At 30.3% G+C, this 13,527-nt stretch overlaps 1 protein-coding gene across 3 annotated transcripts in view; it reads left to right on the forward strand.

The window, feature by feature from the left end:
- Nucleotides 1-13,527, forward strand: part of kat80 (katanin p80) — a 130,065-nt gene that overhangs the window by 61,013 nt on the left and 55,525 nt on the right. For all 3 annotated transcript variants that reach the window (XM_075358011.1, XM_075358012.1, XM_075358013.1), the window contains 2 exons: nucleotides 3,558-3,608; nucleotides 11,804-12,053. In XM_075358011.1, the coding sequence (XP_075214126.1) occupies nucleotides 3,558-3,608; nucleotides 11,804-12,053 (301 nt within the window). The remainder of the gene's footprint in view (nucleotides 1-3,557; nucleotides 3,609-11,803; nucleotides 12,054-13,527) is intronic.

Raw genomic sequence — 13,527 nt, forward strand, 5'->3', positions numbered from 1 at the left:
ACCTTCTTTTGAGATTAAAATTGTTTATGAAAATTGGTGGTTTTACATAAACATTAATAGATTGAATAATACTATACTTTGTGATTTTTATATATATTTTTGGCATTTTCTATGAAACGTTTTCTTCACTTAGCATTTCTCTTCTAAGATGACTTTTGTAGTATGAAAAATGCCAGTTTGGGATTTGAATTCAGAACCTTTCTGATGAAAGGCAAGAGATACCTTTCACTCCATCACTGAAGTTGAGAGAGTATAATAAACTAGCCTGTCAGGGCAGTCCCCTGGACACTCCTGCGTTTATTACCCTCAAGTTTATGAATGATGCTGATAATTAATTAAAGTCTATTCGATTTATAAAAACTATCAGTGTATTGTAATTTATTAAGAGGAACAGATTGTTCATCATAGGACTTATGAACAAGTAAACCCATAACTTTTCTTTACTTATGGGTTTACTTGAAAAGTAAACCCATAAATTTTCTTTACATTGATCTGAAGTATGGGTTTTCAGAATAATCGTCCTCCATTATAAAAATAGTATTTACAGTTTGCATTTTCTTAGTGTTAATTGACAAGCACCATGAGGAAGTAACTGTGAAACCTTGTTTCTCCTTTTTTTATTATTTTTTGTTTTTGGTCGAGTAACTGAAGGTAGTCACAGCACATTGCATTGTGATGCACTCACTGTAACAGTGACAATGGCTATGTTGGTTGAGCTGCGTGCTGTACACTGTTGCATCATTAAGACTGTTTTTCTCGATAACTAAAAGAGATATCAAATAACAAAAAGATCTTTTTTGTAGAAAATCTAATCTCAAATATTGCAAGAGGTTTTTGAATTTGATTTTATCAACAGTTTGGCCTTAAGTTTAATATCGGCAAGGAACCTAAAGTAAAATAAAAAGGCTTAGTAAAGTTGAATATCAGTGAAGATATATATATATATATATATATATTGGCATCCCCATATCATGGCTTCACCCGTGCTATTTGGTTACTTAGAGCTCCTGTCATGGTTAGAAGATATTTAGCTGGTCATGGCTTGCTTTGCTCACCCTTTCCTATCTTGCCAGAGGGCTCTGTCCTTTGGACCCCGCTATGTACATTAATCTCATCCTAGTGAGAGAACAATAATAAACAAAAATTAAAGCCTGTTCAATTTATAAAAAAATATCATTATATTTTAATATCTTCAGAGCAAAATTTTTGGTCAGTACAGATTCCGAATCTTTGAGTGATCTAAGAATGTGGGTTTCAAATCAGTTCTCTATCTTAAAAAATACTATTTATAGTTGGTTACCCATACTTTGTATTGGTAAATATGTATTTTGCCCGGTTCTTAGCATTAACCCAACAAACACCACTAGGAGGTGACGTACTTTATCTCTCATTTTTAAAAAAAAATGTAATTACTTTTATTTTGTTTTTTAGTCAGCTGGAGGCAGGTGCAGCCAGTTGCATCATATATACAGTATCAGTGGTCATGTTGGTTGAGCTGCTGCACTGTACACAGTTTCACCCCCTGAAAGATTGAAATTAAAAAAACCTGAAAATGGTTTCTAGTTATTCAGCTGAAGAGTATTTGCAAACCTCAGTCTGGTGAATATTTTGTTTATTATAGATGGAAATGAGGAAAATTTGCAATCTTCAACCTTTTCAAGGTCTAATTTCTAAAAATCGACATTGGTTTTTAGATATTTTCATGAAAATTACTATCGCCAAAAATCAAGTTGATGTATTTATTTGTTACTGAAAAATTAAAGAAATGGTAAATTTTGTTGTTAATCCATTTTAACCCTTTAAACTCGGAGTTTCAAAAATCTTTCTTAGTGTACACTTACACTAAGAAGAACATGTATACTAATTTTCATCAATCTTTGTCCAGCTAGCTTTTGCTGGGCATTGATGAATGTCGCTCAGGACAAGTTGCTTTATAGGTACTGATTTATATGTATATATATATATATATATATATATATATATATATATATATACATACATACATATATATATATATATATATGTATGTATGATTAATTTAGCAAAAACAATTTTTTGTTATTGTATTTGTCCATATTCCCCTCTAATAATATCTCAAAGACAAAAGTATACAAACTTCACCACCAAGAGTACAGAATTCAATAATTCTTCTTACTTATGCATATTATTTTTTAATAGCGCTTTTGAGGTTTTCCCTCATCATCAGTTAAACTTTTCTTTTTCAAATCACACATTAAATTCAAACATATATAAGTATGTAGTCAAAATATTTAAAAAATATATATGATTATGCTTTGTTATTGTGTAGCAGTTTAGGATTTTTGTGATGCTTATTATCTTACAAAGGAAGAAACAAGTCTAGCAAGCAGAGTAAACAAAGAATATCTATTAGAATGAAACTAATGAACATTGATTAGATCACAAATTCATTTATGCTGTGTGCATACTCATATGAGGAAATTCAAATTAAAAAGAAATTTCCATAATCACTCCTTCACTCTTTTTTAAGGGAGACTTGCAAGAATATTAGAGAATAAAATGGAGAACGCCAAGAGTAGATCTTTGCAGGTGTGACAACAGATTGAAGAAGGTTGTGAAAAGTGGTCAGAGGATGTTGGAAAACTATTCGTGGAGAGATTTGATGATTTATTGCTTATCTTAGCATAGACTGAAGGTTGTAGAAGAAAAGAAATAATCTTCTTTGTAGATGTTCATTGGCTTTGCATATTTCAACTTTTACTAGGGGAACTGAGATGTCGTGGAGTACGTGGGATTACTGGTAGCCTAAAAGTGTGTATTCAGGCTATAAACATACATTTTGAAGAAATAATAGCAGGCCTCACCGGTAAAGAAATTCTTGTTTAGCTTAATAGTCACATTGTTGAAAGTAAATTTCATAACCATTTGAAGTTTGTAACAAACTTTGAAACCAGTGAATGTAGTTCTTACCTTATGAAGTGTATATACTTGAATCATTTTATATTCCTTTGGTAGACTGATAAATGAATTCCAACCTGTTGAGTGTGCTCTGTAAATTTAGGTATTAACATGATGGTTAAGTTAGATCACTAACCTCATGATAATAATTATTTTTTCCCTTTGGAAATCATGCTCTGTAAATTTAGGTATTACCATGATGGTTAAGTTAGATCACTAACCTCATGATAATAATTATTTTTTCCCTTTGGAAATCAGAGAAATTGTCTTAAAATTCCAATCCAATAATGTTCCGTAAGAAAAGTATTTAACAGTAAAACTGTCTTATAGTTTGTTCAACTGACTAATATTTCAAGCTGATCTCCACATATGTTGTAAGGGAAGATAATGATGTCATTACTATTGCACATTTGCCAAGCTCATTTGTTTGCACTATTAACATTTCTGCAGTCTAGTTTTGTCTTAGATGAATAGTTGTCATGAATAACTGACTATTATTAAAATAAAGTGGTATTATTTTAGTACTCTGTAATCATTCTAGATAATTAACTGATTTACAGAATAAAAATATCTAATTGTATATTGATTTTATTTTTAATTAAATTTTTTTTTTTTTCCAGTAAATAGGAGTCCACCGCCATCTTATCCGTTTGCACCACCTAGTGATGAAGGTATGTTTTTAGTTTTTTGAATCAGTTTACATTTTTTAATATTGTTATAAAATATATTAATTATTGGGCAGATAAATTATTGGTTTTGTTGTTATAAATCTGAAACATTTATGTGACTTCTTTCAGTAAGAAAAATTGTAATTTCATATTTTAATGAGGCTTCTTAAATAAAGTTAGTCAGTATTGAAGTAAATAAGTTAATTATTAAATTAAACTGTTATATTTTTCCTATGCTGCCAACATAAGCAGATTATACTGTTCAAAAAGCATCTATAGAGTGGGAATGTGTTATAAAATTAATGTACCTATCTATATTTATATGTTATCAATAAAAATTGTCTCTGCATGTGTAAAAATAGCAAGCTTGATGTAAAACCTACCAAACTATAAGTTTTTCAAATCCATGGACTTCATCCTCAGCTACAAAATACAATATCAAGTAATGCATTACTATCATTATATGTAAAAAGTGGTAGTAATCGAGAACAACTGAACCTCAACCTTATTTTAAGGCTCATCTTAAAATAGGTGAGCCAATTTAAATAGTTCATCATATTTAAAATTAACATTTTCATTCATAAGTGTGTGTATACTTATTAGAAATTAACAGTTGTGTATGTGTGTGTGTTATATATTTTATACATCACATACAGGATGTCTATACATATATATATATGTGTGTATAAAAACAGAATGACTCGCAAATAAACAAAAAGAATTTCAGAACATTTTTACTAGTGAAAATAAAAGAAAATATTCATATGAACATGAATTTGGGAACACTTCGTTTTTCCGTCGGTTTTGTTTTTGATAAAAGTAAAATTTCTTAAAATGTTCTTCCTGTTCAGTTGATATTACTCTCTGAGAATTAAGTTTTCTACAGATTTTGTTTACTGGGAATTTAATGAGATTATTGTACATCAAACCTAAAAAATCTTGTTTTAAGATTCAATTTTTTGACTCAATATTAACCTTACGCTCTCCATCCTAAGAAATAAGTGTTCCCAGGTACTTAATCTTGTCACAGTTTTGCACCCCCTTTGCCTTTGCAATTAAATCCTCTCCTTTCTTGCCTACTACAATGTATCCCATTTTCCTTAAATTATTTTTCATGCCCTGTTTAAGGTATTCCTTTCTTAATTTCCTTATCATATATGAGTAATCCTCAGCATCATTAACCAACACCACCTGATTGTCTACAGAAAAACAGTTTATACCAGTGATCATTTCCTATGTTTCTTCCCATTTCTCTACACTTTCTTCTTCATATCTTTAATGCTTCTTGTATGTATTTTATACAGTGTGGGTGACAAACAGCAACCTTGCATCAAACCCTTGGTCAACATAACTTCTTGAAATATCATTTCCCATTTTCACTGAACATTCATAATTTTTATACAAATTATACAGGGTTCCCACAAAGAAACTGAGAAATGTTTTGGACATTTTCTACTGGTGAAAATAATGGAAAAAGTTTATATGAACAGGTCTGGAAACGCTTTGTTTTCCAGTTACGGTTAGTGAAAAATTTCACCTGGATTTCAGTTCTTCTAATAAAAAGAAACCCTACTGTAATTTTTGGGACCCAAATTAAGGAGTAAAGTTGGTGGTTTCGTATGTAATTTAAGCTTGGAAATAAGATAAAACACGTCCCAGAACTGTAACTTCAGTAGTTTTTAAGATATCCGACAAAACACAAAATTCAGTGACAAAAAACAAGTTTTTTTTTTTTTTAGGTTTTTATTACAATAGCTTTGTTAAATGACTAATAATATGGAAGATTTAATAACAGAACTTGTAGAGAATTTAATTCTGTGAAACTTAATGTAAATACAGTCAATAAAAAGTAAATAAAAACTTTTAAAAATCTGTTGTTATTGAACCAAAACAGACAAAAAATAGTCAGAAAATCATATTCTGACACATTACTGTATCTAATAAACATTCTTTTGAAAACATTCTTTGGTGTATCAGCATTTACGAACAAAAGTGTCATTTCCAATATGTTCATTTTCTGTTGAATGCCAAGTAAATTTTTGTGTTGATGAAAATCATGATATTCGGTGTAACCCAGGCTCTATTGCAAGGTGAATTTCATGTCACACTGATTTGTCAGAAAACAAAGTGTGGTGCATCCTATAGAAACAAAAATCTTTATCCTTTCTGCCTGCAGAAGGTTTAAAATTTGGAGCCAACAAATTGCTCCGCGGTTAAACTTCTGTCATTGGCCTCTTGACAATGTTGATAAGATAAATTTGATTTTATTTACTGATGAAGCCACTTTTACGATAAGTCCTCAGTTCTAATAATTGTTATTTAAATATCCTGTTTTATCTTATTTCCCAGCTCAAATTGCATGAGAAACCACCATATTTAGTCCTGAATTTGGGTTCCAAAAATTACAGTAGGGCTTTTTGTTAGAAGAGCTGAAATCCAGATGAAATCTTTTGCTACCTGTAACTAAAACAAAGCATTTCCAGACCTAAGTTTTTATGAATATTTTTCATTATTTTCACTAGTGAAACGTCCTGAAAGTTTCTCCATTTCTTCACAGGACACTGTATAAGTGATATTTACCTCATTTAAGTTTATGTTTCCAAGAACTTCAAATAATTTATACAGTGGGATATTGTCATAGGCCTTCTCTAAATCAATAAAAAGCATGTGCACTGCCAAGTTTCTTTCTCTTATTTTTTAATCATCTGTCTCAAAGTAAATATATTATCCAGACGTGAATGCCCTATCCTAAAATTATTCTGCTCCAGATCAATTCAATTCTTTCTTTTATTACTTGGCCGTACTACCTTGTCGAAGAATTAATGACACTAATGCCCCTATAATTACTACAGATTTTCGTGATTCCTTTATTGTATACTGAACTAACATAAACAATATTCCATTCTTTTGATAAGTCATTCCCTTCCATTAAACACTTATTAAACATTTTACAAATCCATTCTAATATTTTAGTAGTTCTATGTTTTATCAATTCAGTAGCTTGGGCCTGGCCCAGGCACTTTCCCATTTGGTGGTATCCTTCGCAATTCTTTCAACAGTTTATGCTTGGTAATCTCTCTTACATCTGATATTACTTCTCTAAAAATATTAATCCTATGAAAAAATAATAAAATGTTTACTTCTCACAGATATTAATCCTTGAAAGGAATACTGTTTTACACAATTAAATTATTATTTTACATTTTGAGTAATTAAATTAGAATAAGAAACACATACTTTTTAAAGAACATATTCTCAGAAGAAAGAACAAAATAAATACAGTTTTTAAAAGAAAAAAATTTTTTGAATAAATCTTGTCTAACTATGCCAATTTTACTTCACAAGCATGCCTCAGTTGAAGACTTCCAACTCATTTTTTCGAATGAATAATGAATAAACCTTTATTTCCCTTGTACAAAAAATTACATAAAAATAAGAATTACAATATATAATTAGGAAACATAATACCTACAAAGGATAACCTGTGCGCAGGCATGAGCTACTTTATATAATATTTCTAAAAAGGGAATATAAAAATTAAAACTATTTTTAAGTAAATAGTAGTAACTGAAAAAGTTCCTATATAAATAAATGAAAGTGCTTATAAACAAAAAAAAAATTAATTTTTAAGGAATTGAGATCAATTAAAATTTAAACTTATCTTAGAAAAATGATAAAAGAATTAAAAAAAAAAAAAATAAAAAAAAATTTGTTTTGAACATAACAAATGAACACCCGTAGTGTGCTTTAAATTCAACATTCTAGATTTTGTAAAATCAAGGAAATAAAAGAATATTATGAAGATTATGTAAATAATATATTGTTATATACTTTTTATGCTTAGTTTATTGTACTGATTAGAGGAAAATGACTATTGTATATTTGTTATGTTTACTACAATATAAAAAAAATGCTAAATAACAATATAAAAAAATGATAAATAATCTTAGTATTAATATTATGACTATAATTATAATTATACATTTACCCTTAATTAATAATTTGTCTTCCTTAGTTTTGATTAGCTCCATTATAGGATTTTATTTAAAAAACCAAAATGTTATTAAGATTGGATTAATATTAATTACTTATTAAGATTAAGTTATTAATTAAGATTAAGCTTAATTAATTAATTAATTATGTATCATTTAGAAAGGATGGTAAAAACATGTTTAGAATAGTAATACTCAGATTATGAACTTGATATGATGGTGGTGGATAAATTTATAATAAAACTATTTAAAGCAAGCTAAATTTCTTCTATTACTTCATTGTTACTTTGTTTGTTATTATTGTTGAATGAATTTGTTTTAAAAAATGTAATTCATGATGAAATAAATAACAGAAATTCTGAAGTATTGTTAAGTAATATTTTCATTTTGAAGTCAGACCATGAAGTAAAGAAATTCAAGCCAGTACTATTTATTTGAAAAAATTAATATTTTTACATAAATATAATATGGTGGATCTAAAAAAAAAAATGTTATACTGATTTATCTGCACTATGCAATTATTAATATTATTACTCTTCTGTACTATATATATATTTTTTATGTTATTTCAAGATTGATTGTAAGACAAACTGTATCTTACAATCATTCTCTTTTTTTTGTCTTCAGTCAATTGACTGGTTTGATGCAGCTCTCCAAGATTCCCTATCTAGTGCCAGTCGTTTCATTTCAGTATACCCTCTACATCCTACATCCCTAACAATTTGTTTTACATATTCCAAACGTGGCCTGCCTACACAATTTTTCCCTTCTTTCTGTCCTTCCAATATTAAAGCGACTATTCCAGGATGCCTTAGTATGTGGCCTGTAAGTCTGTCTCTTCATTTAACTTTATTTTTCCAAATGCTTCTTTCTTCATCTATTTGCCGCAATACCTCTTCATGTGTCACTTTATCCAACCATCTGATTTTTAACATTCTCCTATAGCACCACATTTCAAAAGCTTCTAATCTTTTCTTCTCAGATACTCCGATTGTCCAAACTTCACTTCCATATAAAGCGACACTCCAAACATATACTTCCAAAAATTTTTTCCTGACATTCAAATTAATTTTTGATGTAAACAAATTATATTTCTGACTGAAGGCTCGTTTCGCTTGTGCTATTCGGTATTTTATATCGCTCCTGCTTCGTCCATCTTTAGTAATTCTACTTCCCAAATAACAAAATTCTTCTACCTCCATAACCTTTTCTTCTCCTATTTTCACATTCATTGGTCCATCTTTGTTATTTCTACTACATTTCATTACTTTTGTTTTGTTCTTGTTTATTTTCATGCTATAGTTCTTGCGTAGGACTTCATCTATGCCATTCATTGTTTTTTCTAAATCCTTTTTACTCTCGGCTAGAATTACTATATCATCAGCAAATTGTAGCATCTTTATCTTTTCACCTTGTAACTGTTACTCCGAATCTAAATTGTTCTTTAACATCATTAACTGTTAGTTCCATGTAAAGATTAAAAAGTAATGGGGATAGGGAACATCCTTGTCGGACTCCCTTTCTTATTACGGCTTCTTTCTTATGTTCTTCAATTATTACTGTTGCTGTTTGGTTCCTGTACATGTTAGCAATTGTTCTTCTTTCTCTGTATTTGAACCCTAATTTTTTTAAAATGCTGAACATTTTATTCTGGTCTACGTTTTCGAATGCCTTTTCTAGGTCCATAAACGCCAAGTATGTTGGTTTGTTTTTCTTTAATCTTCCTTCTACTATTAATCTTAGGCCTAAAAATGCTTCCCTTGTCCCTATACTTTTCCTGAAACCAAATTGGTCTTCTCCTAACACTTCTTCCACTCTCCTCTCAATTCTTCTGTATAGAATTCTAGTTAAGATTTTTGATGCATGACTAGTTAAACTAATTGTTCTGTATTCTTCACATTTATCTGCCCCTGCTTTCTTTGGTATCATGACTATAACACTTTTTTTTAAGTCTGACGGAACTTCCCCTTTTTCATAAATATTACACACCAGCTTGTATAATCTATCAATCGCTTCCTCACCTGCACTGCGCAGTAATTCTACTGGTATTCCGTCTATTCCAGGAGCCTTTCTGCCATTTAAATCTTTTAATGCTCTCTTAAATTCAGATCTTAGTATTGTTTCTCCCAGTTTATCCTCCTCAACCTCCTCTTCTTCCTCTGTAACACCATTTTCTAATTCATTTCCTCCGTATAACTCTTCAATATATTCCACCCATCTATTTACCTTTACCTTTCTTTTACCACCGACTTTACCTTTCGTATTATATATTTGTGTACCATCTTTGTTTAACACATTATTAGATTTTAATTTATGTACCCCAAAAGTTTGCTTAACTTTCCTGTATGCTCCGTCTATTTTACCAATGTTCATTTCTCTTTCCACTTCTGAACACTTTTCTTTAATCTACTCTTCTTTCGATAGTTTGCACTTCCTGTTTATAGCATTTCTTAATTGTCGATAGTTCCTTTTACTTTCTTCATCACTAGCGTTCTTATATTTTCTACGTTCATCCTTCAGCTGCAATATATTGTCTGAAACCCAAGGTTTTCTACCAGTTCTCTTTGTTCCGCCTAAGTTCGCTTCTGCTGATGTAATAATTTCCTTTTTAACATTCTCCCATTCTTCTTCTACATTTTCTACCTTATCTTTTTTACACAGACCTCTTGCGATGTCCTCCTCAAAAATCTTCTTTACCTCCTCTTCCTCAAGCTTCTCTAAATTCCACCGATTCATCTGACACCTTTATTCAGGTTTTTAAACCCCAATCTACATTTCATTATTACCAAATTATGGTCGCTATCAATGTCTGCTCCAGGGTAAGTTTTGCAGTCAACGAGTTGATTCCTAAATCTTTGCTTAACCATGATATAATCTATCTGATACCTTGCAGTATCGCCTGGCTTTTTCCAAGTAATAATATTCCATAATATTTCCATAATATTCTTCTATTATGATTTTTAAATTGGGTGTTGGCAATTACTAAATTATACTTTGTGCAAAACTCTATAGGTCTGTCCCCTTTTTCATTCCTTTTGCCCAGCCCATATTCACCTACTATATTTCCTTCCTTGCCTTTTCCAATGCTTGCATTCCAATCTCCAACTATTATTAAATTTTCATCTCCTTTTACCTGTTTAATTGCTTCATCAATCTCTTCGTATACACACTCTACCTCATCATCATCATGAGCGCTTGTAGGCATATAGACGTTAACAATCGTTTGTCGGTTTAGGTGTTGATTTTATCCTTATTACAATGATTCTATCGCTATGCGTTTTGAAATATTCTACTCTCTTCCCTATCTTCTTGTTCATTATGAAACCTACTCCTGCCTGCCCATTATTTGAAGCTGAGTTTATTCTAAAATCACCTGACCAAAAGTCCCCTTCCTCTTCCCACCGAACCTCACTAATTCCTACTACATCCACATTTATCCTATCCATTTCTCTTTTTAAATTTTCCAGCCTACCAACCTTTTTAAACTTCTAACATTCCACGCTCTGACTAGTAGAATGTTATTTTTTAATTTTCTGGTGACCCCCTCCTTAGTAGTCCTCACCTGGAGATCCGAACGGGGGACTAGTTTACCTCCGGAATATTTTACCAAGGAAGGCGCCTCCATCATTGCTATATGAAAATGCAGAGAGCCACATTTTCTTGGAAAAAAAGCAGCTGTAGTTTTCCATTGCTTTTAGCTGCGCAATACTCAGAGGACTGAGTGATGTTGATATGGCCTTTTAAGTTGTCCTGACTCACGCCCCTAACAACTACTGAAAGAGCTGCTGCCCTCTTTCAGGGATCATTCCTTAGTCTGGCTCTCAACAGATACCTCTTCGATATGGTTGCACCTTCGGTCCAGCTACTCTGTATCACTGAGCACTCAAGCCCCCTCACCAACAGCAAGGTCTCATGATTCATAGAGGAGGTCCTTCTCTTTATACTGTATTCATTTTTGAATAAGGTTGTAATCATTTGTGTCTGAAAAATTCTATATTATTTTGTTAGCTATCTTTAACAATTATAGTTTATCTCATAGTTCATCAATTTCCTTTAACTGAAAAATTATAGGTATTCACAATAAATAGTAAGTAATTGTTATTTTATTTTAATGTTTTGTTCTTTTAGTAGAGGTATAAATTCTAAACCAAAAATAAAATTCTTAGTACAGGTAGATTAATGTGATTTTTAAATGTTGTTTTTAAGACATTCCAAAAGTTGTTAATCCAGTTTTGGAACCAAAAAGCATTTCTCCAGAAAGGCAGTTGCAGAGCATGTCAAGTATGTCGAGTACTGAAAATGGTGATATTCAGTTATCTTCTTCTCCCCAAATGCGGGGTCCATCTCCATCAACTCTAATGCCACCTTCTCGACCACAAAGACGTCTTAATACCAATACCAACAAAGAATTAAAAGATGATCCTCCATCATCACCTGAGTCTGATTTCCCTGTAAAGTAAGTATCGTTAATATTTAATTTCATATTAACACATTCACTGCATGGTGGCGTCATAGAGAGTAATTCTCCATGCTCGTGACACCACCTATATATCAAGGGTAAGGCATTCTTCTATCCTCTTCAATTTTTTTTAACAACTGATATGGGTTTTGTTATTGTGTATTAGCACGGAGAAAGGATTCTTCGGTTTTTTGTGTACTTTGTTGTTACTTGTACAGCTTTTTCAACATATATTGTTTTTATTGCAATTTCTTGGAGATTGTTTTATATAAAATCAGATTAGTATATTTTTTAAAATCCTATTCATTATATATTTATTAATTTATTTTTAAAATGTTTAAAATTAACTTATTATTAACAAAAAAATATTTAGAAAATATTTTTTCTTTTTCAAAAATTCTTTGAAAATAAATGAAACTAAAAATTACTTTTTATTAGTATTAGAATTGTGTCATAGCAAAGTATAAAAAAAAAACTAAATTTATTTATAAAATTATGCAATCATAGTTTTCTTATCGTTTTATGAAAATTGGTTTTTAACACGATTTTTTTTTAGGTCCTAATTCATTATTCTAATATTTCATTTTATCTTGTAGAAAACTGCAAACAATATGCCTTAATTTTTTTATGTTTATTTTATTTAAATTTTCATTTTTTGAATTGTGCATGATAGTATTCTAATTGGTTTTGCTTTTCATTTACATTTGATAATTTTTTAAATTAAAAAATTAATTAAATTTGATTAAAAAATACATTTTTAATAATATGTAGAAACTTTTTTGTTTGGGAAATTATAATTATAATTTCAGCAAATTATAACCTAAAAAGATTGACTAACACTGTTTTGACAAATGTTAAATAACACATTTTAAAAACCATTGAATAATATCCAAGAACAATATATATGCCAAGAAGCAAAAAAAAAAATATGCCAAGAAGCAGTGTAACTGGTGGGTTGCAAAGCTGTAGGCGGCATTTATATGTTGCTTCTTGATGATGGACAGTCATTTCCATATTTTCAAGGTTACAAAAATTGTAGACTTAAAAAAAAACTAGCTTATATTCTAAAACAATTTATTAAAAAAAAAAATCAGCACAGCAGGAGAGTAGGGAAAAAATTCAGCAGTGAATGTGTTCAGGTAAAAGTGTTTTAGAAAATCAGTTAATTCTTATAGGGAAAAATTAATCTTTGTTTTTGAATATATGGAAATATATTAACCCTATCTGTGGGTGTAAGTTCCTGCTGTGTTGGGTGATCTGATGCATTTATGGTCTTGCTGAATGATTATAGTTTGTTCGGTTATTTTCTCTTGGCTTACAATTCTGGAAATGAATAAGGTTGTTTCTTCAGGTATCCTGTACCTTTTCTTAAGTGACTGTATTTTTTGGAGGAAATTGGTTTTTGCCTTGCATCATGCATTAGGCAGACCCATACAGAGTATTAGATAAGTAATGTGGTGCTACTAGTCCT

The sequence above is a fragment of the Lycorma delicatula genome, chromosome 2 (assembly GCF_047948215.1).
Source record: "Lycorma delicatula isolate Av1 chromosome 2, ASM4794821v1, whole genome shotgun sequence".
NCBI lineage: Eukaryota > Metazoa > Arthropoda > Insecta > Hemiptera > Fulgoridae > Lycorma > Lycorma delicatula.